A 27,908-nucleotide genomic window follows, 5' to 3' on the forward strand; every position below is an offset into this window, starting at 1 on the left:
TGTGTTTTTGACCGCTTTGTCCGGTCAGGGACCGCTTTAAGCGACCTCCTGGTGGTTTTGGTCCTTTGTAGTCTCCTACAGGACTTTAAGTATCTGGACTCTCAACCAGTCTCTAGAAGCCTCTTGGATGAAATGTGAAAGTCCAGTTGATTCTTTTTGTTTTTGCTCTTCGTGATTTACCCCGATGACTGAGAGCCTCCACAGACAAGATGGCGGTCGTGATGGGCGCAGCGATCCTGAGCGACGGCAGCGTCAGGAAAAGCTCGAGGAATGTCGTGGGACGGAGGAAACGGTGGCGCCAGTTGTTTTGCAGATGAAGCTGCACACACAACGCTCTGGTCCTCTTCTCTCACCTGTCCCCCGCCTCAGCACGAACCAGTGGTAGTTCCCTACTTGGGACACTAGATGGAGCCACAACATAAGGGTTTGTTCAATGCTCTCATATTTTTTATTATGACTACGCACATCTCAAACAGGCCAAATGAAATATCAGTCTCCTCAGAAAACAAAAAGTGTGTTCCTAGAATGTTTTGTTCTGGAGTTATTGGCTGTTGAAAAGCAGATTTTAATGTCAGGGTTCGGTTGGCAGTGAATGTTTGGGTTAGAAAAAACGTATTTAGGCATTATTGGTACTAAAAGAGTAAAAAAATCAAACTTTTATTGCTGTAATCCTGCAGACAATTAAAAAAACATGTAAAACATGAATACATCGAGAGGTAATATTGATTTAATGAATTATCTAATCTGATAAAAATAAAAACATTGCATGTCAATAAGGAATGTCTGGGTTGGCCTTGCGTCCTCGGTGCCTCCAGGTCCCATCCAGCTGGACGAGCATCGAACCAAAAAGCTCGACACCAGCAGTGATCGGGGCACGGAATGGGCTGCACGTACGAAGCGCTTTACATGAGGCCTCACATTCACCCGTTCACCCATTCGCACGCCAGCGGGCAACTGCTGCCAGACCCACTGGGGTTCGGTGTCTCGCCCAAGGAGTCAGAGCTGGGATTCGAACCACCGACTCACTGATCGCTGGATGACCCCCTTATTCACTGCCCCAGCTTCCCCCCCGCCCTAAGGTGGGTGCATGGCTCCGGCAGATACCAGGAACGTCTGATACCTCCGTCCAGAAGACGCAGTCCCGGGGACGGTTAACCCTCGAGCTCCCAGGCCTCTGGTGGAGGAGCCGGGCGTGAAGGAGACGCCGCCCGGGTGGGCGAGGCAACAAAAATAAATAAATAAGAATCGTAGCGCGGCCGATAGGGAAGAACAAGACGAGCTTTTCCACCTGCAGGCCTTTATTAAATATCAAAACAATTACAAATACAGCTGGCCTCCTCCCTCAGAGATAAACCTGCACTGGAAAGTCACGGGACAGCTCAACCGTCAGAAGACACTGGTGGACATTTAGAGGCTTCGAGACAAAGGTTTCGTCCTTTGTGAATTAGTGCATAGTCAGAAGGCCTGAGGAGTCTCCGCCGACGAGTTTAAACATTACCGACAGAAAAATACTACAATCTAGTGTGCAAATTAGAAAAAGTACAAACGGACAAGAATAAACACGTTTTCAGGTTAAAATGTTTGTTCTGCAGGGCAAACAACACTTGATGTTATTTTGTATAACAAATAAAAACTAAAAGTTCTTTGTTCTGACCGACACCCGAGAATAAAAACATCACAAACATTGTTGCATTTTGGTACAATGTCATTTTCTAACATTTGTTCTTAAGTTTAAAGCTTCTTTTTTTTTTTAATCAAAGGTTTACAACATTTGGCTCAGGGTTCATCATGCAGCGAGTTGGAGAACGGTAAGTCAATGTTTGTTTGTTTGTTTGTGAGACGACGATCAACAACCGACAGGATTCTGTGAGTCCAGGTTCTGGTGGTTCCGCTGACTGACAGTAGAACTTTCTAAAGGGGATCCTTGATTTAGCACCACAATCGGTTCCGAGGGTTTTGCCGTAAGTCGGCCCGCGTTAAATTAACGTAAGTATATTATACTGCGTCATGATACGGAAAATATCGGAGTAGATAGAGACCATTTCCTCTTGGTAGACATCGTGGGCGAGTCCGCAGACGCTGCCTTGCACTCGACTTGCATGTCGTAAAAACAACAGACCAGGGGGGGTCGTAACGTCCAACAGTCGTTTAAACCCCCGACCACCAGGGGGAAGCGTTGTTCACAATCAGGGGTCTGTGAAACTAAGAAGCGGATCTTGCTGCTTCAAAGTATTTCATCTGAATCGTATCCCCAGATTCTCCAGATGGAATACTTCACTCTGTACTTCGTTAGTAGTTCAGGACTTCGCTTGAAGCAGCAACAGAACCCGTTCAAAGGAGCAGAGGGGTGTGTTCCCCAGCCGGCTCCGCCCTCTTCCCGAGCTGCTGTATTCTGGCCAGGAGGCGGTCGGGCAGCGGCGGGAAGTGGTGGCTCGGGTCCAGCACGTTGGTCTGGCGCCGCTCGCGTTCCTGCTGCCACATGAGGTACGGGCTGGGCGGGAAGAACGGCCGGGAACGCTCGCGGTAAAGCTGCAGGACGACGCCGCAGACGCCCAACACCGCCCACACCGTGATCAGGATGTAGTCTGAGGGGAAAGGGGGGCGGAGCTGAGGGGACGGCGGCGCAACGGGAACGCGGGCTTCAGGCGCGGAACTCACCGATGCTCTGGAACGGCACGTCGGTGAACGCTTTGCTGAAGCTGCCGTTCAGGAAGCGTTTGAGGATGTTCAGCGTGACGTACGAGAGGCTGGTGTAGACGTAAGCGTTGACGGCCAGAACGACGGCGTGGGCGCCGATGACGCCGCACGCGATGATGTTCCCCTGAAACACGGGAAACGGGACGAAGGAAAAATAAATACGAATCAACAGGATGCGCCTCAAACCAACCCAGACGGCGTGCGACGCGTCGTCTTCACGCCGGAGACCTTCGGTCCGATTTAAACGGACCACAGTTCGTTTCCTCAGATAGTCCGCTTCGTTTGGGCAGGGCTGAAAGCTCATCCGAACTCTGGTGCGGACCAAATAAGTGAACTCTGGTCCGCCTGAAAACGTGGGTCTGTTTGCTTACAATGGAACCCTGGTTCGCTTCGTATGCGGTGTGAAAGCTCACCGGACCAAATGTACGTAGTAACGCTAAACGCAGTGCAGCTCGGGTAGAGGAAGTACAGCGCACACTCCAAAACACACACGGGAGAGGGCAGGACTTCGCCTCCTACTTTGTCCAATCAACAAGCGCCTCTTTCAGCTGAACTCTGAACAAGCTGGGGGGGGGGTCCGCCGGCTATTTGAGGGAAACGTGTAAAGGATTAGTGAAGTACTTTCTCCACCACTGTAACTTCCTGTAAAGGATGAGTGAAGTACTTTCTACACCACTGTAACTTCCTGTAAAGGATTAGTGAAGTACTTTCTCCACCACTGTAACTTCCTGTAAAGGATTAGTGAAGTATTTTCTACACCACTGTAACTTCCTGTAAAGGATTAGTGAAGTATTTTCTCCACCACTGTAACTTCCTGAAGGATGAGTGAAGTATTTTCTCCACCACTAACTTCCTGAAGGATGAGTGAAGTATTTTCTCCACCACTGTAACTTCCTGTAAAGGATTAGTGAAGTATTTTCTCCACCACTAGGTGCCGACAGTGAGAATCTCACCTCTCTGGGCCAACGCACGAAGAAGGGGGGGACGGCGATCACGATGCAGCAAAAGGTCACCCAGAAAACGGCGTCTGAACGTCTGAACACGTCGAGATCACCTGAACAATGAGACGCCAGCCAGAGATCAAACACCCGGCAGCAGTGGGGGGGGGGGGGGGGGCGGAGGCGGAGTGTTCCTACCAAGAGGAGTGAAGAAGACAATGGAGGCGACAAGGAAGCCGAGCATAAGTCCAACAACCACAATGCAGGCCATGACCGAACCAAACCGCCACCAGCTCATCACCAGGATGACCCCGCCCACCACGCCGATCACCGCCGACACGGCCAGACAGACTGCAGGGAGGGAGGGAGAGGGAGAGAGAGAGAGAGAGAGACATCGGGGACAGGAAGCTCAGGCTAATGGCTGCACGCCGTCTCCAATCATGTGTTCAATGATCCACGTGGAATGAACTCACTGTCGTAGTCCAGCTCCGTGGTCCTCGTGATCAGCACGAAGAAGAAGAACGCTGCGAAGCTGAACGCCATGCAGAACAACTCTGCACAAAGGGAACAGACTTTATTCATTCATCATAGAACCGCGCCATGCAGAACAGCTCTGTTCAAAGGGAACAGACTTTATTCATTCATCATAGAACCGCGCCATGCAGAACAGCTCTGCTCAAAGGGAACAGGAGCGGCTCATTAAGCTCAGGATGAGCATGGCTGACAAAGAGAACTCCGGATTAACCAGAGGAGAACGTCGACTTACCACATTTGAAGAAGCGATGGCCAAAGAAGCAGACCAACAGGCCTGCCAGGCCAGCGAGCGTGAAGAGAACCTTCGTAGATATCCTCCCTGAACAGAAAGAACAAAGCAGAAGTTCAAACACGTCACAGAGACCAGAGAAACGTAGGTCACTTTATTTCGACCTGATCTGTTGGTCGAGCGAATCGGTGCATGCTCTGATTCGGGGGGGGTCTCGTGACTCAGACATCACGAAAACAGACTTGACTTTAGAATTTATCCCGTTTAATCGTGCGTGTTGAACTCAAAGTGGAGACGGACAGCGACGCCCCTCCGAGGTTCAGGCCCCGGGAACGGAACACCGACTTTGGGACTGTCCAAGACGATATTAGTGGTGGAATCTCAGAGTTTCTGCTCAGCTGGGCCAACATTCTGGTGCAAAATCCTAACATGTGGCTGATTTCTGATGCACAGTCAAAGTTCTATGGTTGCTGCAGCCCCAGCATGAAGCCCATAACGGCAACGGAGCAAGTTCCTGAAGATCCTAGAAGACCTTGTAGGAAGAAGAAAGAGGAGGGCAACCCTTAGCCATCCCAGGAATGTCCTCCGCCAACAGCAAGACCAAAGGAGATGGGCTAATAAAGCAGCAGCAGGTCTGAGACGTAACCGGGACAACCAAAGAGCACCAAAGAGCATCAAAGAGCACCAAAGAGCATCAAAGAGCATCAAAGGGCACCAAAGAGCACCAAAGAGCACCAAAGAGCATCAAAGAGCATCAAAGGGCACCAAAGAGCACCAAAGAGCACCAAAGAGCATCAAAGAGCATCAAAGGGCACCAAAGGGCACCAAAGAGCACCAAAGAGCACCAAAGAGCACCAAAGGGCACCAAAGAGCACCAAAGGGCACCAAAGGGCAGCCCACCGAGGGTGTGGCAGCTGTCCAGCGTGGACGTGAAGCTGCAGGCGTAGGTGTGGGCGGGGACGTAGGAGGCCGAGGTGTTCAGGAGGGGGTCCCGGACGATGACGGAGTAGATCACGCCCTGGCCCGGGATGGAGTTGAACACCGCCGTGCTCACATCTGTTGCCGACAGCGTCATGACCTGCAGGAAAACGGGGGAGGAGCCAGAAGTTCTGTTGTATATTATATATTTTAGGACATTTGCTTCTTATTGAATCACATCTGGAAGTAAACAATGATCTTTTTGTACCCCACCCGTCTGCCTCGCTCCATCATGCCCCGGACGTCGGCGACCGCCTGAATGGCGACGAACAGGCTGCGCTCTGATAGGTCGCTCTCAGGCGTGAAGTGCTGATAGACGTCGTAGAGCAGCCGCCAGCGCGTGTCGCCCGCTGTTGATCTGTCGCAGGCCGGAGGAGTTTGTCCCCTGAGAGGAGCAGGACGGACGGATAAGTGCCCCCTTCAGGGCGAACGGCTGAAAGGTTCAAAGCGTTGCTCATGGGCACGCGGTGAAGGTTTAAGAGGCAGCGATCGTCCTACCGTTGATAAAGTCACGCGAGCGTAAAGATATTTCAACACACCGAGCAAAGCAGACCGAGAGAGACACGAGGGGAGACGGTGAAGACACGAAGACGGACGCTTTACGTCATTCCGTTTTGGGTTTCGTCATTCAGAGATTTGGCAGAGGTGTCAGAACGCCACGGCGAACGGCAGACGCCCAGGAGTCGGCTCTGGCTTGAACTTTACTGCGTAAAGGAATGAATAACAGGAAATAATTCACTTCCTCAAAACAAACAAATGTGAACTTAAGAAGAGACAGAAAGCACAAATGCTCCAATAGCGCATGAAGTCGGATAAATCTGGAAAAGCATTCCAACGCCGTGTAAAGACGCTGCAGCTGGACCTCGATGGCTTCGCTGTAAAGTCAGAGCTGGCTGCAGTTCATTTGAATATAATTGGAGAAAAATTCGTTTGGAATATTCTTCTAAGTGGATACGTGATGCATCTTCAGAACTTTGAGAGCCTGCGTGCAACACGGAAGCAAGAAAAAGCTTCATCTGCTGGTCGTGAACGGGCCTCCAGGATCCGGCTCCGTGTCGTTTCCTGTTGTCACGAATAAGCAACGGGAGGTTTAGTCGTTTAGCCGCCGCTAACATCCTCCAGTCTGCTTCAATCAAACGATTGAAACGATCAAAAACACAACAAGACGCAAGTGTTCCCCAAAATGTTGAAGTAAAAACTCGAAAGATTGCATCTGAAAAGTAAATGTATACCGGTAAATTCAAATATGCGCAAAAACCACAAAGGGAAACCCCCTCTCTTTATCTGGATCCACTCCGAAACGTGTGTCCTCATCGGCAGCGGTCAACCAAGTGGATTAGAAACAGTTGAGAAGGTCCTAACGACGCCCTTTTAGCTCGAGCCGCACAAAAGTGTGTGTCTGTTTAACCCTGCAGACGCCAACTGCCCTGGTCCGTCTGAGAACTGGTGGCCTACAACTCCACGTTGCCACGGTGACGCTCGACACATTATGCAGCCAAACAACAAGAGTCATCCCCGTGCGTCTAATCGAAGCTGCAGTGAGAACAGACATTCGGGGGGGGGTGCGGACAGGCTGAAGGAGGCTCAGCGCGCCGGGTGGCCCGGGCTCACGCTACCTCTCGGAGCCCAGGTTCGCCGGAGCGAAGCGGATGGTGGTCTCGTAGAGGTTGTAGCGGACGTAGACATTCGGGTCGACGTCCAGGTCGAACTCCGTGTTACAAGCGCCAGGGACCGGATCTGAAACAGAACACGTCGGTCTCCAGGTGAGGCTCACCTGTGCAGGTTCTTAGTCTCCCGGGTCGAGGAGAGTAAAGAAGAGTCAACTGGACTTTTCAAGGGCTGTGTCAACTTGACCTTTACCTGTGCTGGAGAACGGGAGGACGACCCCGGTGGCTGCCACCACGCCACCATCAGGAGAAGACAAGAACAAGGAGAGGGACACTTGGCCCGGCAGGAGAGTGGACAGGAGCCCCGAGTCCGCTGCTGTCAGAGAGCGCCCGAGGCCCGGCGTCTGGACCAAACACGAGCGTCTTGTTAGCGGATGCACTCGCATTACACAACTGAACAGAATAATGACCACAACGTTAGGAATCACGAGACACAAGTCTACGGACGTGCTAGCAGCTCGGAAGCACCAAGCTAAAGCCGCGTGGCGACATATTAATACGAAACAGGAGCCTGCCGTTTGTTCATGCTGGTAGCCGAGGCTGTTGGGAACGGCATTAGCAGTGGAACGCTTTTGACCTGGCGGCCACAAGGCGCCACATGGCGGTCACATGGCGGCCCAATGGCGGCCACATGGCGGCCCAATGGCGGCCCAATGGCGGCCACATGGCGGCCACATGGCGGCCCAATGGCGGCCCAATGGCGGCCACATGGCGGCCCAATGGCGGCCACATGGCGGCCCAATGGCGGCGTCGACCCGAGGAGGTTCAGTTTGAGGCGGCCTGCCGAAGGAGAAAGACCGTGTGCTCGTGTTTGGCTTCGTGCGCGTGTGTTTTCGCATTTTATTCTCTTTAGCTCTGAGTCATGGATCCAAAGAAAGGCGGCAGCAACGCTACTGGAAAAGAAAAGAGGAACGTAGAGAGAACAACTGTCGAACTAAAGAAGGAAATAATCCACAGTTATGAAAGTGACGTCCATCTTTCTGATCTCGCTGCAGGACGGGACGGAGAGATCAACGGTTTAGACTTTACGATAGGAGACTGAGCTAAAGAGAAAGAAATGGAAAAGCCCAGGAGGATTGTTACCCAGTGACTTCATGGAGAAGGACCCCCGTTCAAACGAATACCCCCCCCCCCCCCCCGACCCCGCAGTCAAAACAGGATGTAAAGGATACAGAATGTTGGTTTTTATATTATTTTCACTTTTATGTGTTTTCTGCCGTTTAGATACACGTAGTTACATTGATAGAAATGTAGGCGTGTAAATGGACATTTATCTGATGTGTAGAAACACATTCATCCAGTTTACATTAATTATTATGGGAAATAGTATTACAGAACGGATTACGTCCGAGAACTGAGCTTATCTAAGAATATAGGAAACTAAGAATATTATCCTCCTCTGAAAACATCACAACGCACTCAGTTTCTTCTTCTATTACTTGTATTTAATGTAACTAAGCAGCAAAGGAGCAGCGCTCCTGATCTCGTTGTGTATCCACTATGCAATGACAATAAGGCTTTCTATTCTATTCTAGTTGTTCTGATCCATTAACCAACCGGAAGCCGCTTACTGAGGATCATGATTCTTATGACCGGCCTCGTGAGACGGATCGTGACCAAAAATATCTACAAAATGACTGAAAAGGGACCAAACTCATTAACTAGAAACGTCCCTGGAATTTTATTTAGAATAAATTGCATTAGTGTTGAATGGCTGATTTAATTATTTTTACAGAGAGAGACAAAAATAAGTCTAAAGTTTAAACAAAGGTGATATAAATTATTGTGAAATGCAGTAATTTACATCCAAGTTGGATTATTTTCCTTTCAAGGGAGTGATGAATGACATTTTGAGCAAAGTGTTCAGGGATTAGAAACATTCCGAACCCCCCCGAGTGTTACCCTTTGAATCATCGTAGCGTGGTATTCAACCCACTAATGGAAGATCAAAAGAAAACTTCAGATAAACTCAAACTGGCAAACTTTTAAGTGTGTGTCCCAGTAAACCACATCAATGGTGAACTGAAGATCATGTGACCTGAGGAACGTGCATCACGAGGCCAGCAGGCCAAAGCAAAGGGGTTTTCCCAAGGCGCTTCTTTTTTAGGCAGAATTTACTTCATTTCTTATTTTAAAAAACAATTAAATTTCCATACAGACTGGTAAATACGTGAATTCCATGACTTGGCTGTGTGAGGTTTGGAACGCGTTTACAGTTACCCAAACTTCTTATTTCTTACACTCGGAACCAACACTTCCTTATTTCCATGGAATCAAGGGCCGACATGTTATATACATTAGCGCTTGTACTTTTTACCTGCGCCGTGCGATGACGGCAGCGCAGGGTAGGAACTCCTCACGGGGAACACACCCTGTGATGCGCGACAAATCCCCAGTGGGCAAACGCGGAATGTCACGTGTAACGCACGAGTTGCACGGGAGCGCTGCTACAATAAGTCCACTGTGTGACACCATCACATCCAGACGGCGGTGGTCCGAGTGAAAATACTCCATTTAATGTGGTTTCCGCTGAATTTATCTCCCGATTCTGAAGCGCAGAGGCTTAAAACGCATCTAAACTCAAGTGTGTAAAGGATTCCTAATAAAGGCGTTCTATTCTATTCTATTCTATTTTACAGTCTACTAATTTATCTGGCGGATTTTAACTCGGGCGCTTTGAAATATTTTGTTAACCCGAAGAAGAAACGGACAGACATTGGTTGATAAAACACAGAACACACACTACCCAAGGATCTTGTTGTTGCCCACAGTGAACGTGAAGGAAGCTGAAATGCTGCGGGTTCGTCCTCCTTCTGCATCGACTGGCCGGTCCTTTTTTTTTTAGGAGATATTTCTTTCCACTGGGAACCCTCACACAGACTTGTTTGACTTTCCGTTTCCATCAGCAGTAAAGGTATATCGGGACGCGACCCAAACTGAGCTCTGCGCCCAGACTTGTGGGACCAAAGCCAGAAGGTTTGACCTCTGGGCCTCCTCATCTGCCCCTCATGACCGGCGGACTGGAGGTCAGCTGACCGCAGCTTCTCTCACAGGGTCAGACAACCTCCGTGACCAAGCCTCATTCATTAATCAGATGTAGAAAAAGCGCCCGTTCACACTAAAGCAAGAAGAATCCTGAGAAAAGAAAAGTGTCGTGTGGTCGTTTAAAACAGCGGTCCCTTTTTCCTGCCACGGACCGGTTTCACGCCGTGAAATTGTTTCGTGGACCGGGGGGGGGGCGGGGCCCTAACCCTAACCCTAACCCTAACCCAATAAACTTTATATTATGCACTTGCAATAACCATTAAATAAATAATTAAGTTACACAATATCTACTCACCATAAATGATGGTCCCAATAATTACTTCTGTCCTTCATGGTTTTTTGTTTCATAAATTCCACATTCTCGTCTTTTAATCCAGGTTCTTCTCTTTTAATCCGGGTTCTTGTTTTTTAATCCGGGTTCTGGTCTTTGTGCTGAAGCAGTTTTGAACCCTTCATTGCTCGTTAACGGAGCGAATCAGCTGTTAATACCCGTTTTAAGTCTTAGTCCTGGTTTCTCTTCTTGGAGGTCGTCGGTGCCTCTTCTTCCTCCTCTTCTTCTTCCTCCTCAGTAGGACGTTTTTCCTTCGCAAAGAAGCGCTCCAAATAGTTTTGTTTCTTTTTATTAATTTTCGCGAGTTCACGGCTGTCTGAGGCGATTGTTACGTTGGAGAAAATCCGGTCGTTTTTAAAAATAAAATGCCTTTTAGACGCTAATAATCGATACAACGGAAATCGTATACATTAGTCGTTCTTTCTTTGCGGCCCGGTAACAAATGCCTCACGGACCGGTACCGGGCCGCGGCCCGGTGGTTGGGGACCCCTGGTTTAAAACTCACATCAGGTCGACCCCAATGACCTCCCTGTCAGTTTAGTGTTGTGAAAGCAGAAGAGACGGACGAGACAGAGGCCGTCTCACCTTCGTGTAGGACAGCGTTGCGTTGCGATACTGCGTGTGGAACTGCAGAGTGATGAAAGCGACCTCTGGGCGGATCCTGGACAGCACAGCCTGCACGGTTTCATTCTGAGAGACGCTCACGTTCTGGAACGCTCCTGGCGTGAACGCCACCTGGTCTGAGACGGACACGGGAAACTCACGTTTGCATTGCGTTGACAAAAACAAACAAAGCCGTGTCGCAGCGTGACCAGAACTCCGCCGCTGAAAAGTCTCGGGCAGGAAAGGATGCCGGAATCTGAATCAAGAGTTTGGACTTTTTATAGGCCAGAACGGGACATTAAAATGTTTCACTTCTTTCGGCTATTCTTCTTTATTCCTGTTTCCATTGTCCGAAAATGGAAGAGGATTTGAAAACACCTTGTTTTTTTTTAAGTGAGAAAAAAAACTCCTGAATGCTGTAAAACCTGCCGACAGTTTAGTTTTTTCATCTCGTGCTGCTTTCTTTAGTTACTTAGCTTTAGTTACAAATAATTCTTAATACAAAGCAAGGCAAGCAGATCAACTGATGTATTATTAGGGATTAAAACACAAATAATACACATTTGATGCCAAGATTTGTGCACTTTAACTGCAATTCTGTGCTTTCAAAATCCAGCTCCAACTTTGTTCCAACCCAAAAACGGACCAACACGTGAAATCCAGTTTAACAGCATGACGGATTTGAATTAAACGTACAAAAACAAAAAAATCTTATTTACAGTCAAGATTTTGCGCTAATAATTCAGGTGCCGGTGGAACTCTGAAACCTCCGTCAGGGCGAGTTATTGTTCAGAACCCCAGATCCTTTCCTCCGTCATGACTTCAGCAACCTGTCAGTCCTCAGCCCTGCATGCTAATCTACGACCAGCCAGAACGGTCAACGGTTCTACTTATCAGTCCGATTGCTGGGCATGCTTTAAAGTTTGACAAAAAGATAAGTATATTTGCAGAGTGCAAAAGATTACAGGAAGCGTGTCAAATGACATTTGAGTCACTTTGTCTTGTGTTTTGGCCTACGCCCATCATCGTTTGTCGTTGCATGCTTGCTGTGAGACAAGTCACAAGAGTGTCATACAGAAAAAGCCAAAGCTGAAGATTGGCTGCAGCTCAGGAGGGCGTTAGCAGAGCGGGCTGCAGGGCGCTAGCAGAGCAGGCTGCAGCTCAGGAGGGTTTTAGCAGGGCGGGCTGCAGGGCGTTAGCAGAGCGGGCTGCAGGGCGCTAGCAGAGCAGGCTGCAGCTCAGGAGGGTTTTAGCAGGGCGGGCTGCAGGGCGTTAGCAGAGCGGGCTGCAGGGTGCTAGCAGAGCGGGCTGCAGCTCAGGAGGGCATTAGCAGCTCACGCAGGGCGTTAGCAGAGCGGGCTAAAGGGCGCTAGCAGGGCAGGCTGCAGGGCGGGCTGCAGGGCGGGCTGCAGGGCGTTAGCAGGGCGGGCTGCAGCTCAGGAGGGCGTTAGCAGAGCGGGCTGCAGGGCGCTAGCAGAGCGGGCTAAAGGGCGTTGGCAGGGCGTGCTGCAGGGCGCTAGCAGAGCGGGCTAAAGGGCGTTAGCAGAGCGGGCTAAAGGGCGCTAGCAGGGCGGGCTGCAGGGCGTTAGCAGGGCGGGCTGCAGGGCGCTAGCAGAGCGGGCTAAAGGGCGCTAGCAGAGTGGGCTAAAGGGCGCTAGCAGAGCGGGCTAAAGGGCGCTAGCAGAGCGGGCTAAAGGGCGCTAGCGGCCCCAGAGCAGGAAACGGAACGTTTGAATTCAGAACCTGAACTCCTAAGAAGGTTCAAATGTTTCTGGCTCGTGGAAAAAAGAACTTTAAAAAGCAAAACAGTGTGAGATAACAAAACGTGAATGATGAAGATCAGATCGTCGTTGATAATGTGATCATTCAGTTTCGCAATGAAAGTCACGAATAGAGAAATCCTGTTTGACCCGATCGACCTGATCAAGTGAATAATGACGTCATTCTAGATTCTATTATGAGATGAAACAAACTGCTTCCGGGGACAGGAGAGGTTAAACGTTCTCCTTTATTCACAGTATCAATAACAATAAAATAACATCAATCTGATTCACTATGATGCGTTATAACCGAAACGCTGCGGCTCCTGTTGTTACTACGTCACCAATATTAAATCAAAACGCTGATATGCTGCTATCTTTAATCGAACTGTTCTGTGTTGCCCCGCCGCAACATGCGTGTTAGACACATGCACGCATGTTGCGTGTTAGACACATGCACGCAACATGCGTGTTAGACACACGCACGCTGAAAAACTACATTATTAATGCATTTCTCGCTAACTTTAGCGAAAGCGAACCCAGTACGCAGAGTATCGATCACAGCGCGTCGTTTAGCACAGGATTCAACATTAGTCAGTCACGAAGGCGAGAAAGTTCGTTTTTAAAAGTGAATCGAGATCAAACAAATCAAAGTAACGTAACGTCTCGTTACTCACGTTCCTCTTGCGCTCGGACTTTACGCAGCAGCAGCAGCAGCAGCAGCAGCGGGTAGAACAGCCAGAGAGCCATTTTGCTTCTGCTGCGCTGAGATATCATCCAAGTCGCGCGTATTTAGGAAGGAGAGGTCGGAAAAGACGCGAAGGAGACATGTTCGGTTCCGCCAGACGACCCGAACAGAACAGAACCTTTACCGCTCCGACTGCGCGGCATGCTGACGATAATCCCGCCTCCGCTCCCGCGATACTTCAGGCCCTCGCGAGGCTATGGAGGATGAAAAATGGCACACTTAAAATTAAATTAATAAATGTATTAATACATTAAAATTAAATATTAATATAAATGGAAATAAAAGCGAAAATTTAAGTGTGTCTTGGGTTGAACTGTTCACCTTAAAAATAAATATGAAAGCAGAGCGCTTTAATTGATTGATTGATTTATATTTAATTCTATTTATATACATATCTGTTTCTGTATTTATTCCCCATATATTTTTAATTTTTGAATCTTGATTTATATTTTTGTATTTATATTAACTTTTATTTGTTTTTTATTTTTTCGCTTTTATATGTATTTCTAAGTTTCTAAGATCTTAGATGTGAGGAGATTGACCGATAAGCAAAATATGCTATACGTTGTGAAAGGTTGACATTCTTCAGCAATGGTCATACTTCTATTCAGATGTCTGCTTTGTTGCCTGTTTATAACCGTGGCGTTCTTTTGTAAAGGTGAAATATATGGGGCGGACTCCAATTTAAAAGTAATTTATATAAACGAACTTTATTACGTCTACAAAAACCTTCAAAGCAGTAAAAAGGCTTCTATTCTTTATTTGTCATGTAACTATTTAGTTGTTGAAATTTGCAGCATCCTGTTTGTGTTCATTGTTTCTAATCCTGCTTTCCTGCTGATGAGCCGAGTACCGGTACTCAAACCTGTGTCCTAAACAGAAGAAGAAACACAAATCCGTGCACTGCTCACACATTCATTTGAACTAAATCTCTTTATTTACCCATCCACACATTTAAACCATGCATTCTGGCAAAATTAACAAAAACGTAACAGCTGTACCGCCAAATACGACCGATGTGTGCGTCTGAATCACCAGATGGGGGCGCAGTGCCGTCAGAGACCAGAGGGAAAGAGCAGGATTCAAAGTAAAAAACCAAATCTGTGCGGTGAAGACTGGGTGGTCACCACGGGCCCCCCTAACTCTTCCGTAAACTGAGGTCCGTGCTCGTCATCATCGGAGACAGCGAGGTGCTCTCCGATGCGTCTTCTCGCTTCAGGATCAGGAAAGCCTCACGACTGATTCCCAGCAGCTCCCGGAGTCCTCTGTTCTCCAGCTAATGGAGAGAAACAGGAAACGTACAAGCACGCATTCAGAAGCAGGAATACGACACACCAGCAGTAAAAGGTCTGATAGTACACAGTACAGTATGGCTACATGTTTCCTTTAATGAAAAGAGAATACTACAGAATATTTGCATGCTGGTGGGTTGTCACCGAATAAACCGGCAGCTTTGCACGGACAGACTTGTAAAAGTCTCTGTGGTCAGAAATAGAAATAGTCTTACACTGATCTCAAACTTCTTTGAGTAATCCTTTTATTACCCCCGCCGAAGAGGAGGCGAGGGTATTGCAATTGGGTGCGTTTGTCTGTCTGTCTGTCCGAGCGCATAACTCAAAAACTAGTAACCCAATCGACTTGAAAATTTTACACAAGCAAGGGTCTGTCCGTGGCTCGGTCCTCCCCGAGAATGGCGTTGATCCGGATCTGGATCCAGATTCTAGAATTATTTTTCCATCTGGAATTGTACCTGTGCTGTAAACTGCCACTTTAAGAGGGAGGGACACGAATGGCATGATGGGAAAAAGAGTCCAGAAGGAGTCTTGTAGTACGTTCCGGAGCAGCAAGCTAGAGCAGGTTTGGCCCCCCCTGATCCGGAAGCCCTGTTTACCGTCTCACAAGATCCAATAGTCTTTTGGAGGCGAGGGTCTGCAATCTCTGATTGTCGTTCTAGTTTGTCATTTGCTGGGATTACTTTGGGTGGCACGGTGGCCCAGTGGTTAGCGCTGTTGCCTCACAGCGAGAAGGTCTTTCTGTGAGGAGTTTGCATGTTCTCCCCGTGTCTGCGTGGGTTCTCTCGGGGTTCTCCGGCTTCCTCCCACAAACCAAAAACAGGCAGAAAATACGCCGCCTCTCGCCCGTTCACTGCTGGGATAGGTTCCAGCACGACCCGCGACCCGGTAACCAACAAACCCGGGCAGGAAGATGAACGAATACTTTGTTGTTGTTGTTTTTTCTTTGGGATGGCTAGACTCTAGAGCGTTCGGAATTGTTGGCCGTATAGATAAAAAGGAAATGTGACTTTACCTCCAACTGTTTGATCCTCTCCTCGTCTTGGCACGTCCGCCCCTCGTCCACCTCTATTGCCTTCCGCATCACGGAGGCCATCTCATTGATCTTGTCTATGTGTGCTTGCATTTCCTAAAAAGAAGAAAGCAAAGATATCTAAACCTCAGGAGTTCAGAGAGTGCACTAATGATGCTTAAGTCCGTACGTTATCCCGTAAGAATTAGGGCTTTAAGGTCGTCCTGGAAAAACAAAATGTTTTTGCTTTTATCGTCCCAGTACAAGTATTACTGCGTGGCCGTCACTGACCGTGGTATGCTGCTCCTTGAGCTGGGTCACAATTGTCGGGTCGTCCCTCTTGCTGGCCATGAGCAACCTGAACACCTGCTCCCTGTACTTGGTCATGATGAGTTCTAAAGCAGACTGGTGCTCCTCCAACGATGACCGTAGCTCTACAAGAAGACGAGTGGAGCATATCCATAAGTCTGCTTTACGTCACCTCGCCGTGATTATTATCAAAGTTCATCCATCAGAAAGTTAACATTGAAAGAGAAGATCAAACAAATTGCCAACCTTTGTTTTCCAATTGGAGCTCTCTGATCTGACGGTTTTCCTGTTGGATTCCGAGGACCAGACTAGAACGAGGACGATGTCGCGCGACCTGATTCAGCGAGTCAATCTCCTCCTGGTACTACCACCAAGACACGACAACAACAAAAACGTTTACTACATACATGAGGCGCATGATAAACGGAAAGCAGTCAGGAATCAGGATCATCCGAAGATCTTCGTGTTTAAAAGCAGCCGAGCGATGATTCATTTCAGTGCTTTCCGCTTAGCGACAAACTCTCCGCTCTACGCAAAATGCTAAATATTTCACCACACCTGTTTCATGGCCTCCACTCGCTTGTTGAGCGACGTTGTCTGTTCGATTAACATCTCAGCAGCGTTGTCATGGTTACGGAGCCTTTCCACCAACGATTTGGCATCCGCCAGGACCTTCTCTAAGGTACAGTTCATGCCTGAGGAAATATAATCCAGCATTAAAAGAAGGATTGAACGTGACATATTTCAGTCCAGTAATACGCGTTTACCTCCATAGAATTTGGATTCCCCATTTGATGGTTAGTTCAAAAGTCTGCCATTTGAATACGGTAGAATCTATAGCTCAAATATGATCAAACAGTGACATTTCTTCCAAAAATAATGATCACAAATGCTGTTTATAAGTCTGTGCTGGATTAGCACGTTATGCAAATGTAAAAGCAATCGTTCAGGATGAGAGAATCAAACTGAGATGAACTTTACTCGAGCATTACCGGTACTTAGCTCGCTCCGACCGCTGCAAGTCAAACATTGTTGATTGCAACGTGCAGGAGTAATCAAATCAACACGCCACAATAAAGCACTCGGGATTCCTGCTTCGTTTGATGTACAATAGCTAACATTACATGCTAAACAATGTGGAGTCATTGCTAGCCCATTAGCTGCTTTAACGTGGGCACACACGCCAAGTCTGTCAGACAAACATCGTCATAAACGAATGGCGCTCAGAATTATTTTATTATTAACGCTCTCTCAATACATTTTTACAAAATAAAACATTGCGTAAAAACATATTGTACCTGGGGAACTCAACGCGCAAGACATTGCAAACTAACGCTAGAGTGTTTACTTCCTGTTGACGTTTAGTAGCTAGCATTAGCTACCGGCTAATTAGTCCCCCATCAAAAGACAAATAGTACAAATTCCCGGCGCAGCCTCGAAGAACAAGAGGCGGTGTCTCCGCGAAGCCCGTTTCAGAGCATTTATCTCGCTGCAGCTACTCCTGAACGACCAGAACCAGAACCAGAACTACGGCTTCCTCGTACCGTCTAGTCCCGCGAGACTTCATAGTAGCTGGTTGTTCTCGCGAGAACTGATAACGTTGGTTTGTTACGTTACTGAAAACATGGCGGACAGACTAACGCAGCTCCAAGACGCTGTCAATTCGGTAAGGTAAATTTATTTGTTTTCTTGTTTTGCTTTGTTTCCATGAAACTAAATTAAAACGACGATAAGTCACCCGGTTATAATCAGCAGTAAACTGTACATTACGCGAAGCGGCAGCGGCAGCGCCTTCCTGCGCTGCGTCGCCGTTGAGCCGACATTAACGCTGTCCGGGCTTCCCCGCGTTACCACGTTACCAGCCACAGATAGTTACCGCTGCGTCAGAAACGTAAACACCGAAGCCCGAGTGAAGGTTACCGGTAATCTTAGTGTTCTCCGTCCAGCTCGCAGATCAGTTTTGTAACGCCATCGGCGTTCTGCAGCAATGCGCGCCTCCCGCCTCCTTCAGCAACATCCAGACGGCCATCAGCAAAGAGCAGCCGGCCAACTCCACCGAAGGTGGGCTATCTATGTATAACAGCAACAAATGCATGCTGGTCTATTCCTCAGCCTTTGTCGTACCGGTAAGTATCTAACATTAAAACAAATAGCTTTGTCTAATGGAGCTCTGTGAATCTGACGGTTATTGAACCCCAACTGAGACGGAATATCAGCTTTTTGAAGTATCCAGATGTATTGTCCAATACGACAAATACTGCAGGTTGTTTTTTTCAAACGAGCCTGGCTCATAGTTTTGGTCTGTACCCTGAGCGTCGCTGCATACTTCTCAAATTATTGGTAATAGTATTTTATTTCATCTTAAATTCAAAATGGCTGCTTCTTTACAGAATACGCCCAGCTGTTTGCAGCGCTGATCGCCAGAACAGCCAAAGACGTGGACGTCCTGATCGACTCTCTGCCCAGTGAGGAGTCCACGGCGGCCCTGCAGGTTAGATCTGCATGAGGTGGAATACACAGACACACAGACACACACACACACACACACACACACACACGGTCTCGGTTGCTTTTACTTCTCGTCAGGCGGCAAGTTTGCGGCAGCTGGAGGAGGAGAACCACGAGGCAGCGGCCCGCCTGGGGGAGGTGGTTTACCGTGGTGATCTGCTTCTGGAGAAGATCCAGAGTGCTCTGGCTGACATCGCCCAGTCGCAGCTACGCACCCGCAACGGGGCGCCGAGCCAGCCTCCAACAGCCGAATCCTGACTCGACACCTCGACCCACTTCTGGACAATATTCCGTGATTTTCTCTCGTGTTTGTTTCGCCCTCCAGTTTTATACCTCAGGATTCTCAGAATGTGTCTGTATTTGAAACGTGAAATGCCATGTGTGCAGAAAATGAGTCATCGCTGTGTTAGCTTAGTTGCAGTTATGATGTGTGTGTGTGTGTGTGTGTGTGTGTGTGTGGGGGGGGGGGGACATTTCTGCTGATGCAGAAGGTTGAGTCAATGTCAGTAAACGTTCATGGGCCGTATGTGAGAATGATCGTCAGAGTTTTAAGCTTTTATGTTCATGTTATATATGTTAAGTCTGTTTTTGTAGATATTTATGAATTGGTTTGAAGTATATTCATGATAAAAAAGCTCTGGAGATCATTAATGAATCAGCTCAGCTTGGTGTAACATCTGATGAATCTTTCATTTTATTTTTATAAAGCTTAAACAAATACTTATAGATTTCATTTGTTCTGACGATAACTACAGTAATTAATTTTTTTTGACACAATGATTTTAATGTTTCTGACATTTCTAATTAAATGTAGATGTATGGAACTAGTTCTAGTAGATCTTATTGCACTGTGTGTGTGTGTGTGTGTTCAACGCGCTTACAGAGGCTACATACTTTCTAAAAGAATGAAAGAACTTGAAGAACTGGAGGCTCAGAAGTCCTTTCATCTGTTCGTTGACTGGTGGTCTGCTCTGCTGTTCCCTGTCAACAGATGCATCAGTTAAACCCAACAGAACATGCTGCCGTTTGCTTGAACCCACGCCAGAAACCTTTAATATTCAGCAAAATTACACAGCATAAGAAATACTAGAAACAACGGAATGTTTTCATGTGTTTTGTGATTTTTCTCGTTGCTTGCTTTCTAAACGTTACCACTTTGCGGCCTTTTTTTTTTTTACCATACCCTGAAATCTGATATATTTTAAAGAGCTTCTAAGACCAGATACTTTATTCTATAAATCTGTTTCTTGGATAAAAATGGCCTGAGATTTCACGTTGTTGCCTGCCAATCTAAAAACCATCTGAAAGGGAAAAGTCATTCATAACATTTGCAAATTCCACAGAACTCCAGTGACAACATTTCCGCCTACCAGCAGTGATGTTGGTCGATCTTGATTTAATTCAAAAATCAAAATGTCAGTTTGTTTTGGACTGATGTCCGAAACTCACGCTTACAGGCCAACTCTAAATATAGCGCTCACTGGGGCCATTGGTGTGAACAATATAAAAGCAGCCTTGTCTGCTGGACCCCCCCACCCAGACGTGTGAGCAGGGTGCCCCCACCTTTCTGTTTGCTGTCAGTATGATCAGTTTTGTGACCTTCCTTTCTAAGCAGTAAATGGCGTAATTATTTGCTGCATATACTTGTTCTTTGGCCTATAGACCTTTAGCATGGAGACACACAACAACAAGGGCATTATAAATATTCCAGATAGCGTTAAAGTTCTCATGCTGGAATATTGACATGAAAAATCAGCATCCTTTAGAGTTATAATGTTGTGTTTAGATGTTTTGGACACAACACATTTTTCAGTTTTTATAGCCATATATTGAAGAAGTGATATTTCAGATTAATTTCATTTCATTTATTTATATGCACAATAATAAACAAAACAAAAAAAACATTACAAAGGCAAATAATAGTGCAGGAGAGGAAAAGAAGCCGAAAGGGCTTATATAAAAATCCTCCCCTCAAGTTCAAATTAACTAAACAAAATCAACCGATATATATATATATATATATATATATAAAAGGAGGTTAAATAAAATAATTATTAATTTATCGTGTTGATTGATTATTATAGTTTTTAGTATTAGTGATCATTTGTGTTGTTTTTAATGAGTTATTAATAATGAGTTGTTCCAATACTGCAGCCTGATGATATCCGAAGCTACAAAGGCGTGTTGGCCCAATGAGAGTCCAGCGCTGTGGCGGGGGGCGGGCAATGGGACCGTGGTTCACCCTCTCATTGGCTGAAGTACAAGTCAATCTCACGTATTGTCCACACATCATAGGCTGACTGGAACCACGGGTCATTTTGTTAGACGGTGATTGGCTCGTGTTCGCGTGGCTGCGTGTGACGAGCCTGACGTCACCGGAAGCGTCGCTCTTGTTTCATATTTCGTAGCGATAAAGACGGAGGAAGGTCAGAATGTGTAAATGCGGACGTTTATATATTTTAAAATGACTTCAGGTTAACTTCTCGTCACCCACAGGGGAGCTAGTCCTTTGATTTGGGGTCGTCATCGGCGGTGCGGATGGATGGGTTCCGCTAAAGGGGCGTTATTAGGCTGAACACGCAATTTAATTAATTCTCCTGGTTCGCGGGGCGGCGGAAGCCAAGCGTCGACCTGGAGCAGGACACGGAGGTGCGTGAAAAACATTTACCACCCAAAGAAAGAAAAGGTTTACGGGTTGTGTTGTCCCTCACGGTGCCTGTCAGCCAGGCGTGAGGGAATAACAACGCGGTAACGGGCAAGCAGTGACGTCACGCAGCGCAGCTCTGACTGGGAGGGTCCGACGGGGGGACGCAAATGGTTTACGTTAAACAAGCGAGATATTAAGAGTCGTTATATATTTGCGTGTTTAAATAGCCCAGTCGATGTTCGCGCAGGCGCACGTCGTCTCTGCGGATCGATACACGCAGATACGCGCAGTGGATTAAAAGCGCGACATTAACAGAAGCACGTTATTTAGTACAGGTGCGTTTAGTTTATGTATTTTATTTTATTTTGACTATATTGACGGAAGGCAGCTGCAGATAGCGTTTAATACCTTTTTCTCGTTTTAAAGTTTATTCTGAAGCACTTAGTGTTTGATCTTTATCCACCGTGTAACAACATATAACGTTATGATTGATTAGGTGATACTACAGTGCATACTTTAAGAAAGTATCGTCATCATAATTGGCAGACATCATGACGATGCTATTATCAGAATGCTGCAGAATGTTTTTCCACAAGTTGATGTTTCATACACATTACTTTAAGAGGTGTGTGTGTGTGTGTGTGCACGCACGCACGCACGCACCCCATTCCTTCCTCTGCTATCATGACTGAGCCCTTTCATTCAGGATGGAAAATGTTTCCTGTCCAGTGTCTGACAGTGTTTTAAGGGTGGAGTGTGTGTGTGTGTGTGTGGGGGGGGGGGGGGGGGAGGGTGTGTGAACGTTTGTGGGTGAGTGTGTGTGTGTGTGTGTGTGTGTCGCTGTGTGTGAGCGTGTATCGCTGTGTTTGTGTGTGTCGCTGTGTGTGTGTGTGTATCGCTGTGTTTGTGTGTGTCGCTGTGTGTGTGTGTGTGTCGCTGTGTTTGTGTGTGTCGCTGTGTTTGTGTGTGTCGCTGTGTGTGTGTGTGTGTGTCGCTGTGTGTGAGCGTGTGTCGCTGTGTGTGTGTGTGTATCGCTGTGTTTGTGTGTGTCGCTGTGTGTGTGTGTGTGTGTCGCTGTGTGTGAGCGTGTGTCGCTGTGTGTGTGTAATAACATTCCCTAACGCAGTATCAGCATACTGCGTCTCATATACAGTACATTTACATAGTACACATAATACTTAAACGAAGGAAAAACAACAGTACATAAAGTATACTATCATAAATGCAACCAAACACAGATGATTTACTTTAATGATGTATTTTCTTTTACAGCTCGAGTTCTTTTAACAAACCTTGTGTTTATATTTAAGTACAATTTAAGAGGCTGTGAGTAAATAAGTCCGTCCTCATTTGTCGGGGTCTCTTCCAGTATTGCTCTATGAAATATATTAACGGATATTACTTGTACGTCCTTCCAATCGTTGACGTCGAATGTCTCAACGACACATTTAAAGGCGCGGTAGCTCTTTTGAGCAGCGGCCATGTTGGAACGAGTGGCGGTGATGGGATCTGATCAGCTCAGTCATGATCTCACAATGCAGCAACATGTGTGACCTTTGATGACCTTTGATGATCCCACCCTGCAGGATAGTATGGCCATGACGGGGGGGACCGCTGCTGCCCTGCCCATGAGCAACCACACCCGCGAGAGGGTGACTGTGGCCAAACTGACACTGGAAAACTTCTACAGCACTCTGCTCACGCAGCACGAGGAGCGCGAGATGAGGTAGAACTGCTGCCGCCTGACCCGACCCGGCCGACAAAGGGACTTTCTGCCGGGGGGCCCCACAGCGCTGGGGTCGGCGTCGTGCAGCTTGTGTGTGTTAGATGTCGTCCCGTTGTGTTTTTAGGCAGAAGAAGCTGGAGAAAGTCATGGATGACGAGGGTCTGCCGGACGAGGAGGTAAAAGTGCGCTTCGGCGTCCCCGTCTGCCGGAGGCGGCTCCAGACGAGTCACCGTCCGGCTCCCTGCTCGTTGCAGAAAGCGATGCGGCGCTCGCAGCACGCGCGCAAGGAGACCGAGTTTCTGCGCCTGAAGAGGACGCGACTGGGCCTGGATGATTTCGAGTCCCTTAAAGTCATCGGACGAGGGGCTTTCGGAGAGGTACGCTCAAGACTTCTTCTGTTCTTTCGTTGAAACTTTAATTTGCCAGACATGTTGTTTATTTATAGCCATCATAAAGGGAACCGTGCTGCTGCCCCCTTCAGGTCCGCTTGGTGCAGAAAAAAGACACGGGGCACATTTATGCGATGAAGATTCTGAGGAAAGCTGACATGCTGGAGAAGGAACAGGTGAAGCGGACGCCGGCGCGAAGCTGCTGCGTTAGCGCCTGTAAAGCGCCGCGCTCTGTCTCTGCAGGTCGCTCACATTCGAGCAGAGAGGGATATCCTGGTGGAGGCGGACGGTGCCTGGGTGGTGAAGATGTTCTACAGCTTCCAAGACAAGAGGAACCTCTACCTCATCATGGAGTTCCTGCCTGGAGGTCTGCAGCGCTTCCTTTAGACCAGTGGTTCTTAACCTCGTTGGAGGTACCGAACCCTTCTTTAGTGAAAAATAAAATGTGATTTATTTATTTTTAATGGCGCACAAAATGAACCGTGCATGAACATCACCTTCTTCAAAGAACAAAACCAACTCAGTGCACGAACTCACTAGAGATCACAAACCGGCCAATCAGAGTGATTCTGCTGCTGCCTTTGAGAGTTCAGGTGCGCGGCTTCACCTTGGTGCCGCTCTCATGTCGTGTTCACAGCAAAGTCTGTTCCTTTTCTTTGTTTTCATGTCCAGCATCCTCAAAGGATTGCTCACAGAGATGTGTTGTAACAAATGGTATTAAACGTTCCACGGTTTCTTAGCAACAACAACAGGAGATGTCCACTACAGAGGACATGTCCCCCCGGCTGGGTCCCGGGAGGATATATTTCAATACAGTAGTCCCTCATTTTCCGCGGGGGTTACGTTCTAAAAACAGACACTGGGAGAACCCAGAGAGAACCCACGCAGACACGGGGAGAACCCGGAGAGAACCCACGCAGACACGGGGAGAACCCGGAGAGAACCCACGCAGACACGGGGAGAACCCGGAGAGAACCCACGCAGACACGGGGAGAACCCAGAGAGAACCCACGCAGACACGGAGAACCCGGAGAGAACCCACGCAGACACAGGGAGAACCCGAAGAGAACCCACGCAGACACGGAGAACCCGGAGAGAACCCACGCAGACACAGGGAGAACCCGGAGAGAACCCACGCAGACATGGGGAGAACCCGGAGAGAACACACACAGACACGGGGAGAACCCGGAGAGAACCCACGCAGACACGGAGAACCCGGAGAGAACCCACGCAGACACAGGGAGAACCCGAAGAGAACCCACGCAGACACGGAGAACCCGGAGAGAACCCACGCAGACACAGGGAGAACCCGGAGAGAACCCACGCAGACATGGGGAGAACCCGGAGAGAACACACACAGACACGGGGAGAACCCGGAGAGAACCCACGCAGACACGGGGAGAACCCGGAGAGAACCCACGCAGACACGGGGAGAACCCGGAGAGAACCCACAAACTCCTCAGAGAAAGGCCCCAAGTGGGATTCGAACCTGTGACCTTGCTGCGAGGCAACGGCGGTAACCACGGTGACGCACATAACATGTATATTAGATCGTTTAGAATTTAGATGGTTCTAAAATTCGTACATCTAAAATGTCGATGCACAGGTTTAGAGATGATCTCATGGACTTCATTCCTATATTTCCCTCGGGATTAAAGACGTTCCCCGACCGGGAAGCGACCCGGGCCGCGGCGGTGACGCCGCCGAGTCCCCGCCGCTCCACCGCCGGGGAGGGTCGGCTTCGGGGAACGTCTCGGGGACGAGAAGGCGACGCTCGTACCGGGAGGACTTGGAGACGAGTCCTGACTGCTCCTCTGTTTGATACGCTCTCCAGGAGACATGATGACGCTGCTGATGAAGAAGGACACTCTGTCTGAGGAGGCGACTCAGTTTTACATCGCGGAGACCGTCCTCGCCATCGACTCCATCCACCAGCTGGGCTTCATCCACAGAGACATTAAACCAGACAACCTGCTGCTGGACTCCAGGGTAGGACCCCGGAGGTGTCCCCCGTGGACGCTCAGAGTGTGTGTGTGAGTCTGCAAATGTCTCATCGAGCGATGACTTGCTCAGGGGCATGTGAAGCTGTCCGACTTTGGCCTGTGCACGGGCCTGAAGAAGGCCCATCGCACGGAGTTCTACAGGAACCTGACGCACAACCCGCCCAGCGACTTCTGTGAGTCGAGTACATTTACACACAGATGGTATTTGGGTATCCACGCTGCGGTCCGCTGTTGAATTTCCTGCTTCCTGCAGCATTCCAGAATATGAACTCCAAGAGGAAAGCAGAGACCTGGAAGAAGAACCGGAGGCAGCTGGTACCGAACCGATTATCAAGATGAATAAAGACGCAGTATAAATACATGCTGCGTTTCAGTCGTCTCCTGCCTCTCTTCCTCCGTCGGAGTTGTGTTTATTTCGGACGCACTTCCTGTTCCTTCACCGCCCACCTTCGTGTGATTCAGGCCTATTCTACTGTGGGAACTCCAGACTACATCGCCCCGGAGGTCTTCATGCAGACGGGCTACAACAAGCTGTGTGATTGGTGGTCTTTGGGCGTCATCATGTACGAGATGCTCATCGGTAAGATGCACGTTCGAAACGTCCACGAGCGTCGTAGGTTCCATCATTTTGAATGATTTTAAATATTCCCTTGCAGATTGTCTTTTGTGTGTTTATTTTTTGCGAATGCTTTGTGGTCGCGCTCAGGCTATCCGCCCTTCTGCTCCGAGACGCCGCAGGAGACGTACAGGAAGGTGATGACCTGGAAGGAGACCCTCGTCTTCCCGCCGGAGGTTCCCATCTCGGAGAGGGCCAAAGATTTGATATTGAGGCACGTCTCCACCGTACCAGCGGCCAGATGTTGGTTAAGGTATATTGGACTTTGGCCATCTTCTGCTCGATCTGTTTTAGGTACTGCACCGACGCGGAGAACAGGATTGGAGCCGCGAATGTGGAGGAGATAAAGAGTCATCAGTTTTTTGAGTCGGTGGACTGGGAGCACATCAGGTACACGGAGCCCCTTGTACCGGTACTCGGGACGGAACCACTGGCTTTAACAATAGGATCTTATCACAATGGCTTGCCAACGAATTCCTTTCATTATTTCTGGGACAGAAAAATCTTTTCTGCGTGTGACTGCAAAACAGAAAGTATGCAACGAATCTTATAATGGAAGGTTAAAAATAAAATAATAATATCGTGTAAAATCTGCATTCAATTCACTCACCAATAATCCCAGTCATAAAGGGGCCCGATATGAACCGCCATGAAACTTGTCTTCTGGTTCTGATCCAGAATGAGGTCAGGAACAAATATTACATTTTAACATTAAAACCATTTCTGGATTAAATAATCAGTTAAAAATACTCACTAACCAACTAATCTGATTCACTTTGACACCTCATGGTTGGTGTATAAAGATACCAAGAACAATCTAGAACCTTCTGGTGCTGATCCAGATCACCGTGTGGACGGTGTAGATCCAGTTAGGGGGGGGAGGAGCTTTCTTTTCTAGTTTATTCTGTCTTCTTTGATCTTCTGCCTTGCATTCGCAGGGAGCGGCCGGCCGCCATCTCCATCGAGATCAAGAGCATCGATGACACCTCGAACTTCGACGACTTCCCAGAATCCGACATCCTCCAGCCAGGTACCCCCCCCCCCCATGCGCACCAATGTGGCTCGTAACGTTAATAATTACTAAAACTCACATACCAAATGTTTCCATAATAATATTTGATCAACGTGTCATTTCAGTAAAATAGTCTTTTTAAAAGTTTAGATTGAAAGACATCATAAATTTGTCCAGTTGTGGTTCTCAGCGCCCCCCAGTGGACAGTAACATAACCTCCTTCTGTTTCGTGTTCGTTCACAGCCAGTGCAACGGAGCCAGACTTCAAATCGAAGGACTGGGTTTTCCTCAACTACACGTACAAACGCTTCGAGGGTCTGACTCAACGCGGCACCATCCCCACCTACATGAAGGCCTGACGTGGGGGGGGGGCACAAACAGACGTCTAGGGACGCAGGATCGGGCCACGGCGCCCTGCTGGTGCTGAAGCCTCTCCACGTTTCACGGTCTGGCGGTGAAGACTTCACAGCCGTGGTTTCAACTTTGGGCTCAATTAGCTCAGATGCAAACAGAATTTCTACTGAATCCACCGGAGCGGAGTTCTGACCGCTGCGTAGGAGCCGGCGACCCGCGGGCCCCGTGCTCCGACACTCTGCTCAAGGACCGTCCAACGTTTAGCATGACTTTCTGCTTTGTTTTCAAGAGTTGGCTGCATTAAGAGGAGACTGAAACGGTGATTGTAGGTAGAAACGTGCGCGTCAGTCGAGCCTTCGTGGATCCCACTGGACTCCGGGGCAACGGAAGGAACGTTTCATCACTCCAGTTGTTTCCAGACGTTCAAAATGAGCTCGTCCAACACGTCGTTGCAGATGTTAGCTAGCATTAAAAGTCCCCCCCCCCCCCCCCCCCCCCCTCCAGATATTA

At 48.2% G+C, this 27,908-nt stretch overlaps 5 protein-coding genes across 6 annotated transcripts in view; 3 read left to right on the forward strand and 2 right to left on the reverse strand.

Moving 5' to 3' along the window:
* LOC137910698 (uncharacterized) overlaps window positions 1-27,908 on the forward strand; it is a 257,139-nt gene that overhangs the window by 226,995 nt on the left and 2,236 nt on the right. The gene's annotated exons all lie outside the window — the stretch shown is intronic.
* Window positions 1,289-13,532, reverse strand: tm7sf3 (transmembrane 7 superfamily member 3). The gene is made up of 12 exons (XM_068755302.1): window positions 13,460-13,532; window positions 11,005-11,159; window positions 7,237-7,387; window positions 6,993-7,113; window positions 5,590-5,761; window positions 5,299-5,476; window positions 4,402-4,488; window positions 4,109-4,189; window positions 3,834-3,986; window positions 3,651-3,751; window positions 2,659-2,821; window positions 1,289-2,585 (listed from the first exon to the last, which is right to left on the reverse strand). Exons 1-12 carry the CDS (start codon window positions 13,530-13,532, stop codon window positions 2,332-2,334), a joined length of 1,689 nt encoding a protein of 562 aa, XP_068611403.1. The 3' UTR covers window positions 1,289-2,331.
* On the reverse strand, window positions 14,253-17,678 carry fgfr1op2 (FGFR1 oncogene partner 2). Of its 2 annotated transcripts, none has more exons than XM_068755228.1 (6): window positions 17,442-17,678; window positions 16,702-16,838; window positions 16,390-16,501; window positions 16,126-16,268; window positions 15,838-15,951; window positions 14,253-14,806 (listed from the first exon to the last, which is right to left on the reverse strand). In XM_068755228.1, the coding sequence occupies exons 1-6, from the start codon at window positions 17,464-17,466 to the stop codon at window positions 14,669-14,671; spliced, it is 669 nt and encodes a 222-aa protein (XP_068611329.1). In that variant the 5' UTR covers window positions 17,467-17,678; the 3' UTR covers window positions 14,253-14,668. The 2 variants fall into 2 exon arrangements, with proteins under 2 accessions (XP_068611329.1, XP_068611328.1); XM_068755227.1 differs by having other exon boundaries at window positions 16,390-16,507.
* med21 (mediator complex subunit 21) lies at window positions 17,756-19,119 on the forward strand. Its single transcript, XM_068755341.1, has 4 exons — window positions 17,756-17,809; window positions 18,090-18,204; window positions 18,534-18,634; window positions 18,730-19,119. The coding sequence occupies exons 1-4, from the start codon at window positions 17,768-17,770 to the stop codon at window positions 18,907-18,909; spliced, it is 438 nt and encodes a 145-aa protein (XP_068611442.1). The 5' UTR covers window positions 17,756-17,767; the 3' UTR covers window positions 18,910-19,119.
* Window positions 21,090-27,872, forward strand: LOC137910752 (serine/threonine-protein kinase 38-like). Its single transcript, XM_068755151.1, has 14 exons — window positions 21,090-21,300; window positions 22,885-23,024; window positions 23,149-23,200; window positions 23,279-23,401; window positions 23,506-23,589; window positions 23,657-23,780; window positions 25,248-25,402; window positions 25,487-25,589; window positions 25,670-25,731; window positions 25,879-25,996; window positions 26,123-26,246; window positions 26,327-26,422; window positions 26,971-27,062; window positions 27,288-27,872. The coding sequence occupies exons 2-14, from the start codon at window positions 22,891-22,893 to the stop codon at window positions 27,401-27,403; spliced, it is 1,383 nt and encodes a 460-aa protein (XP_068611252.1). The 5' UTR covers window positions 21,090-21,300; window positions 22,885-22,890; the 3' UTR covers window positions 27,404-27,872.

This window comes from Brachionichthys hirsutus, chromosome 22, assembly GCF_040956055.1.
Source record: "Brachionichthys hirsutus isolate HB-005 chromosome 22, CSIRO-AGI_Bhir_v1, whole genome shotgun sequence".
Lineage (NCBI taxonomy): Eukaryota > Metazoa > Chordata > Actinopteri > Lophiiformes > Brachionichthyidae > Brachionichthys > Brachionichthys hirsutus.